This window comes from Meles meles, chromosome 12, assembly GCF_922984935.1.
Source record: "Meles meles chromosome 12, mMelMel3.1 paternal haplotype, whole genome shotgun sequence".
Classification (NCBI taxonomy): Eukaryota; Metazoa; Chordata; class Mammalia; order Carnivora; family Mustelidae; genus Meles; species Meles meles.
In genome coordinates, this window is record NC_060077.1 from 38,919,407 (window position 1) to 38,927,769 (window position 8,363).

General features: G+C 49.0%; 1 protein-coding gene across 1 annotated transcript; it reads right to left on the reverse strand.

Annotated features, from left to right (window-relative positions):
- Positions 1 to 1,340: 1,340 nt before the first annotated feature.
- LRRC30 (leucine rich repeat containing 30) lies at positions 1,341 to 2,246 on the reverse strand. The gene has a single exon (XM_046024246.1). It carries the CDS (start codon positions 2,244 to 2,246, stop codon positions 1,341 to 1,343), a length of 906 nt encoding a protein of 301 aa, XP_045880202.1.
- Positions 2,247 to 8,363: the final 6,117 nt, after the last annotated feature.

Sequence of the window (8,363 nt, forward strand, 5' to 3'; positions counted from 1 at the left end):
GGCAAGCCTTACAGCAACGGCAAATCCCAAGTCCTGATATTGTTTGGTGTACTCTGTAGAGAAATCAGCACCCAGACCTGAGCATTTGGCTGGCTCTCCATTGATCTGAAGGGACTGCCCTTTCTTCACTGCCATCTTTTCTTTGGAATTTCTTTACCTCTGAATAAATAGTCCTGTCTTAGGGGTTCTTGGCTGCTGTGACAGCAGTTAAGACTCCACAACCCTGGCGGCAAGAACTCTGTAATTGCTCACCCGAATGTCCACCTTTAACTAACAGCTGTGTACTCTAAGAATTAAAAACAAAACAAGCTTAATATTTTTACAGAGCCTTTTGTCCAAAGAGCTTTTAAATGTCGCCAAACTCATTTTTTAAATGTCCACATGCAAAAGCGAAGTGGCAAATATTACCCTCCTTTGAATGTGAAAAGGGTAATTACTTTTTTGTGTGTGACTTGCCTGTGCCTCACCTCCTCCTTGCTGCCATTTGGCCATTTTCTCCCCCAATTACTAGCCTCACCCCTGAGAGGGTGAATCTAGTAAGGGAGAAGAGAAAATAGAATTGGCTGATTTAACCATCGGCTGGTGTGTCTGGAAAAGCTCAGGGATATGACAGTGGGTACCCGAGGATTGGAAAAGAAGGTTGAAACTGTGCATTAAAAACAGTTTGTATTTATTATCCAAAAGCCATCGTGCTATTCCCGTCACTCACCAGCAGACGTAAGCATAAGCAGCTGGAGTGTTACTCTACGTCATTTTAGAGACAGATTTCTTATGATTGTTTCCCCCAGAACTCAGGGTGGGGAAGCTCTGCCCGACCCGGTCATTGCCAGCAGAGCAGTCCTCCAGCTTGCTCTTTGGTCCCCAGTAATGTCTGATCGAGGCTGACGTAGGAGCACATCTCACTGCAGCTCTCTGACGGCCGGCTGCCAGTTCAGGGATTGAAACCAGATGGTGTCAGTGTCTCATACCATCCTTGGCCCACAGCACATCCTTAGCAAATACCTGACTTCTGAGTTCCATTGATCAGACCTGCTGCCTACTCTTCCAAGGGCTGAATCCCGCGGCGTGTCGGAAGAATCAGAATGGTTTCTCTTCGGAGAAAACCGAAGACCTGTTTCCATTTATGTTTGGGATGAGATGAACATCACATCAAGGGGCTTCTTAGGCACACACAGAGGTCAAAGCAAACACCTCCATAGAATGAGGGTTCCATACCATTCGGCAAATCTGAATGCAAGCACTGACCAACGTGAACGGTTAGAGCAGAAAGCTGAGACCGGAGCAGTACCCAGCGGACAGGTGTCCATGAGCTGGCGCCGGGCCATGCCTCTGGGACCCAGTCAGTTGTGCTTTTTGTCCTTCAGGTAACTGAAGAGCATCTCCAGGCCCCCCTCCACCAGCTCCGGCAGAGGCTTGGATAATGGGTTATGGGAAATGTGGAGCCCTTTGTCCATAGGATTCCAAGCAATCCGCCCCAGTCTCCATAGCAGGTAGAGCTCGTCCGGAAGGGTCTGGATGTCATTGTTGTTCAAGTTCAGCAGCTCCAGGCTGGTGAGCAGGCAGAGCGACCGCGGGAAGGAGTGGATGTTGTTGCTCTCGGCGATGAAGATCTGCAGACTGGCTAGACACTGAATGCTCTCGGCAATGTTTTCCAGACGATTAGAGCCCACGTGCAGGAAATCCAGCTCCTTCAGTGCAAACACGCAGACAGGGATGTGAGCGAAGTAGTTATTGCTCAGGTTTAGCTTTCGCAGCCTGGAGAGGTCGGCGAAGCTGGCGGGAAGCTGGGAGAGGCAATTGTGGGACAAGCTCAGGACCTCCAGGCTTCTGCAAGCGCTCAGCTCGGCGGGCAGCTCGGTCAGGCAGTTCATGTTCACGAACAGGACCTTGAGGCTCTTGAGGAGGCTGATTTCCCGGGGCAGGCTCCGCAGGCAGTTCCCACAGAGGTTCAGGACCACCAGCCGGCTCAGCTTCCCCACATCGGGCGGGAGAGCCCTGAGCTGGTTGTGAGACAGATTGAGCTTCTGGACCTCAGACAAGCTCCACAGAAAGTCGGGGATGTCCGTCATGCCCTTGGTGACCAGGCTGAAGCTGACGTGGCGCATACCCCGCTTCAGCAGAGCCCGGGGGTCCTTTCCCGGGAGCAGGCTGTCATCCCATGGGGAGAAGGGCTGCCTCCCACGGAGCAGGACCATCCCCCTGGGGCCCTTGTCCCTGCATCGAGCGCTTGACTGCTTGGCTCCCATCTTCCTTCTTTTCCACTCACTGGCCTCTGGAGAGGCTGGGAGGGGGTCCCCAGCTGCCGAAAGCTGAGCTGTTGCTGGCAGGGAGCTCACAGAGGGGTCTCAGCGGGGCCTTGCAGAGGCCCGAGCAGCCCCGCCGTGGTCCAGCCCTGAGGGTGGGTTTAGGTGGCCTCTCTCCGAACAGCCGGACTGTAATGATACACTCGTCCCTGAGACTGCGGAACTGAACCGCTCGAGTCCCTCTGAATGCCACAAGGCAGCTGTCACTGTCATTCGGCCCCAGTTTTATTAGCCTGGTGTGTGTGCAAAGAGGTCATGGGGAGGCTGCACCTAACTTAGGCTTCTCAGCTTTTCTTGGATATTGGAGCTGAGCAGGGGATAAAGCAGCCCATCCCCAAAAAGCAGAAAAGTGGAGAAAGAAAGCGAACCATGCAAGGGCCAGACTGTGTGCGTGGCCGCGGGAACTCATCCAGACGCCTTCAGAGTGACCGTGAGCTTCATGAACGCTAGTGACAGAGCTCTGCTTCCAAAGCCGCGATGGTCAGGTGATACGGCGCACACCTGTTTTCAAACTGTGATGAGTTGCACAGTTGTGAAAAAGTCATGGGAGGAGTCTGGACACCTGCAGTTCTCCCCCCAGGGTTAAGGTTTCTGCATGGTGCGTGTCACAGGTGACTCAGTGAAGAGAGGATGAAGGGGCCCAGACCCGGCAATGCTCATTTCAGCCAGAGATGCTCTGCGGTCCTCTGCTTTACTCCGGGCTTCTGGATGGAATAAGGCAGGCTTTACGTGTTCGAGTGGCTGCCTTAGTCTCAGTCTGTGGTGCTTAGCTACGGCAGCCCTGGCAAATGTTGGAGGAAGAGGCGGACACATTTGCATAGGTCGTGATTAAGGAGAGAAGGGATAGCAAGGATGAGGACCCAGGTTCAGAGAAAGGGCTTGTGGTCTGGAGCAACGGCTGGCTTGGTTCAGAAGCGTGTGGCTTTTGCTGGCAGTCCTTGGCACAGTGGTTTATATCCTGGAGAACGATGCTGGTCTTATGACCATGCTCTCAGAGCTGTGACCACCAAGCCAGGAGTGGGAGCTGAGCCCCAGTTGCACACCACCTGGGGGATCCGCAGGTCCCTCCACACTCTGGACAGGGGGGCAGTGGGAGGTGCAAAACCAGGCGAGGCTGTTTCTCCCTCTACTTGGCATTGGCCCAACAAGCCCCCTGGGATTCTTGGACAAAGGTGGATACTTTGGGCATTTTTTAAAATGGAGTTCTTGCGTATTCTAGCTATTACCTGGGGCGGGTTTGGGGATGGGGGGAGGTAATGGGCTAAATTTGTACCCTAAGTTTGGGGAGCATGTTATGCCTTATATGTGTAGATTTTATCTGACACAGGGTTCTGCTGTTATAAAATTAGGTATGCCTCCTCTTTCCCTCCATAAGCATGAGAAATTATATTAGTGTTCCCGAAATATGGGAGCTGAGATGGTCCTGGCGAGAATCGACAGCTTTCTTCTTCGTGGTAATCCCCCTCTTTCCTCTTAACATGTTCTTTTCCAATAAATGCTTTTGAAACACTTATCAATAGCCAACGTTTATCACATGTTTGCTCTGTGAAAGGCATGACACTAGGGGGGCACGTGGCGGGTCCGTCGATTAAGCATCTGCCTTAGACACATGATCCCTGGGTCCCAGGATGGAGTCCCGTATGGGGCTCCCTGCTCAGTGAGACGTCAGCTTCTCCCTCTCCCTCTGCTGCTCCTCCTGCTTGGGCTCTCTCGCTTTCCCTTCCAAATAAATAAAATATTTTTTTTAAAAAAGATTTTATTTATTTATTTGACAGAGAGAGATCACAAGTAGACAGAGAGGCAGGCAGAGAGAGAGAGAGGGAAGCAGGCTCGCTGCCGAGCAGAGAGCCCGATGCGGGACTCGATCCCAGGACCCTGAGATCATGACCTGAGCCGAAGGCAGCGGCTTAACCCACTGAGCCACCCAGGCGCCCCAAAATCTTTTTTTTTTTTTAAGGCACAACACTAGGTACTGGGCAAGCAGGACGGGCATTAAAATCATCTCCGTTTTACAGATATGGAAGGGAGGATAGAGAGGCTACTTAGGCACAATCAAGTCACTTGCCCAAATTCAAGTATCTTGTCAATGTGATAATCAGAATTCAAACCCAGTTAGTCGGACTCCACAGCCCAAGCTAGAACCATAAGAAGACTCTGGGCTTAGCCCGGCAGTAAGATGGAATCAATATGGCCAGGATATGGACTTTCGTTTTCAAGTTGCTAAGACTGAAAGAAACACGGATAAAGAAATGACTACATAATTACATGCATAGAAATAGCTACATAAATTGGAAGTAACCCTTCTCAGTCTACCCCCCGCCCCCAGGACAAATAAGAAAAGCAAAGTTAAAATGTCATCCCAGAACACTTTGGCATAAGGAGTTTAATTCCTACCAAAATAGTCCGGTTCTTCTCTAGCAAAGTTCTTATTTATCAAATGAATGAACTATGTGAATAGCTGATTGTTTCTTCCAAGTTTTGAAATGTAGAGACTGCCCAGTGGCCACCTCAAGGGTGGTCATTGTGTCTGGATAGTGTCCTCATCTGTGAAATGGGCTGCGGCAGGGTGAGCTCCTTCTCACTAGGCCAGTGGGATTCTCACTGCAAAGCAGACCACCCTAGGGAAGTGAAAGATATTTAACATTTTTTTTGGTGAAAGCATGCAAAATTGAAGGCACTTTTTTTTTTTTTTTTGCTTGTGTGACTATTGGTCCCTGGAGAATGAACAGTAATGGGGAATGCTGTTGGCTTTAGGATTTGCTATGCAGCTCGTATATCAGACTTGGGCCGAAAGAGACTTCCCAAGGCTCTCTGAATGAAATTTGGTTTGGAATAAGCCTCAGAATAAAGCTTTGTTGAACAGATCTTTGAAATTCCAAATCATGGTAAATCATGAGATTGTCTTTAACACCTAAGGAAGTTATGGAATAATTGAAATGTATTTAGTACGCTTAATGTGTTTACTATGTTTTTGTATATTCTAAATGATTCCTCTTCCAAAGACTGAAAATCGACATTTATGATGTCTCTAGTTTTTAAAAAAATAAAATTGAAATGATGAGAGTATAACATCGTAGGTTACGAAAGCGCCTACAGCTGCCCCTTGAATTCACATTAACAGTATTTCTACTGAAAACAATTTATTTTATTCTCACTGTGGCTTTCCAGCTTATGTCTACACATCATGTCTGTTGCTTTGGAAGAAACTAATGTGCACCTTTAAATAGTATGTTAAAACAACCCTTTTGCTAATTTAAAATTTTAAAAATAGAAACTATAGAAGAGTATAGACAATCAGGTTAGCCTCTTGCACATGGAAAGGCAGTTCTTTCTCCCACGAATATTTACGTCCATGTATTTTCTTTTATCAAAAAAAGGAAAAAAAAACTATCTTAGTGCAGGTTTCCTCAGAAGCCGTGCTTGAGGCCAAAGCTATGGGCTCATGTTTTATTGAGGAGTACAACTGGGCAAGTAAGTAAGTGGGGAGCCTGGAAGTAGGACAGGGAGGGAGACCAAAGTCAAGCTGTGCACTCAGAGCCCCACACACTCGGCATCAAACGCAGCCCATCGCTAAGTTTGCAGCCATCCGCGGAGAGGCTGTGTCTCCGAATAGCCCGTGGTTAAGCATCTGTAAAATACATGTAATGGGGAAACTCGACGTACGTAACATAGTTACGTACATGATTAATAACATTAAGTACATTAATAACACATAGTTATTAATGGTCTATGACCCACAGGATGGGGATGGTACATGGTTCGACCTCAGGGTCAACGGCCCCAACACACACATGCACACCCATGCCGGTAGTGTTTACTGAACACACTGCATGTTTTTTATTTTTATTATACCCTTGCTCATGAACTTAACACTTTTTTTCAAGGCCAGTCAAACCTGTATTCAGGAAGCACCCCTCTTTCGTCTTTCACTCATCTTTTACTTAGAGAGTTTTATTTACTTAGTGTCAGTTTTATTTACCTAGAGTTTATTTACTTAGTGACTACCCTGTTAGATAGTCCATCTTATATTGAAACGATGTGGGAGGGTGATGTTGCTAACTTCACTTTCAGTATGAGACAGCTGAGCTTTGGTGGGGTTTGCTGATGATCCGGGTTACAAAACCAGTTAGTGGCAGTGACCATCAACACCTGGATTGTCTAGACTAAATTCTGTTCTCTTCCTACCACGTGCCTACCCTGCTTGCCTCTGCATGGTCTTTTAGTAAAGTAGTCTGTCACTATTCTGATTAGAACACATCCCAGCCTTCCAGCCCACAGCCCAGCTCAGCGGGAGGCGGACAGCCTGGCAGTCAATGTCATGGGCCCTTTTTACTGTGGCTGACCACCTTGGGTTATAATCCTGACTTTATTACAGAAAGGTCGTGCCTGTATTTCCATGTCTCTATATGTGGGCAAGCTACTTAGCTTGTCTGTATTTTCATGTCTTCATATTCTAAGAGGAGACAGTCACAGTACCTATAAGGTTGCTTTGGGAATTAAATGCCCATATACACACGAGACACTGAGAACACTGCTCCATGCCTGAGAACAGCAGCTCACCAGAGCTTGGGGAAGATGGCCAATTCCACTGCTTCATCCAGGGGTTCAAGTGTGAGGAACTTCACCGTGACAGGGCTAGCCTGGTCCCTTTCCTCTCCTGGAAAGGGGAGGCCCAAGCTTTCAGGTCATTTTATCCCATCCAGAGGAAAACAGAGTTTCCTAGAGAGCAAGAAGTTCAGGGGCAGATTTCTCAGGCACATCCAAATTGAGCTGCTTTTCTTTAGAAGTTAAGCTCCTCTTGTGAAATCATTTATCCTCAGGTTTCTAGCTCCTTGTCTCCCCCAGAGCCATGGGAAAATTCTGAAGCTGTAGTGGGCACCCAATAAATGCTTGCCAAAATGATCAGACATCTGGGGCCTGATGGACTTCCTTGTCCATAAATGGGATCACTGTGCTTCCTTCTCCCAGGCCTATTGTGATCACCGACCGGAGCAACTGAAGTGAGTAGCGCAGCACCTGGTGCATTCTAGAGCCCACTGCAATCCATCCTTGCACTGTGGCCAGAATGTTCCAGAAGTCTACCAACCAGCTGCTTACAGGCCCAGCAATGGCACACCTGGGCTCACAGATGCTTCTCACAGCCCATGGTCACACACTTGCCCTGCCATAGTCTCATGCCCTACCATCCACCCCCCAACACACACACCCGTGACTTCCCAGCAATACCGAGGTAGCGGCTGAGGGGCCTGCACACCCTCTGAGGGTTCAGGATGAGGCTCCTTTGTTACATGGGTCCCTTACTTCACATGCTAACACCACCCCGGCTTCCCACGAGACACAGTGTCACTCAAGGGAGCTTTCATGACAACCCTACTTGACTCCAGGGCTGCCTGGGCATCCTTCCTCCCCTCCTAAAGCATCCTGGCCTTTTTCTTGCCACACACAGTGCTCACTGCCCCCCAGAGCAGTGGTTCTCAACTAGGGCAGTTTTGCCCTCGGGGGACACATGGAACATCTGGGGCTAGGTTTGGCTGTCCGCCGTGGGGCTGGACAGGTGCCACCGGAATCTTGTGGGTAGAGGCTAGGGACGCTGCTAACATCCCACCGTGGAGAGAAGAGCCCCGTCATGAAGTTATCTGGCCCCACACCTCAACCGTACTGAGGCTTAGAGACCCGACCACACGGGAGTCACCAGCTTCTATGCCAGTCCCCTCTCCCGGACTATAAATATACTCGCTAGGCCTGGAGCTAAATCTTACTCCTTCTTGTTTGCTACCCTGGAGGGCAGGAGATTGGCCAGAGGAGGGCACCTATTCTGTGAATCCTGTCTCCTCCCCTGCTAAGACTTCTTCTTCATGAATTGAGCCCACTCTATTTTGAGAGGGTTACTGCCCCCTACTACTATGTGGCCCACGTGACCAGAAACATAAATACAACCTGCCTTGTTTATCAACCGGTCTCCGACTTCTATTGCTACAGAAGTGCTCTGCTCACTTTACCCATTCAGAAACAGAGCCCACAGCAAGGCCACTTCGCTCCGGATTCTGAACGTCAACAGCT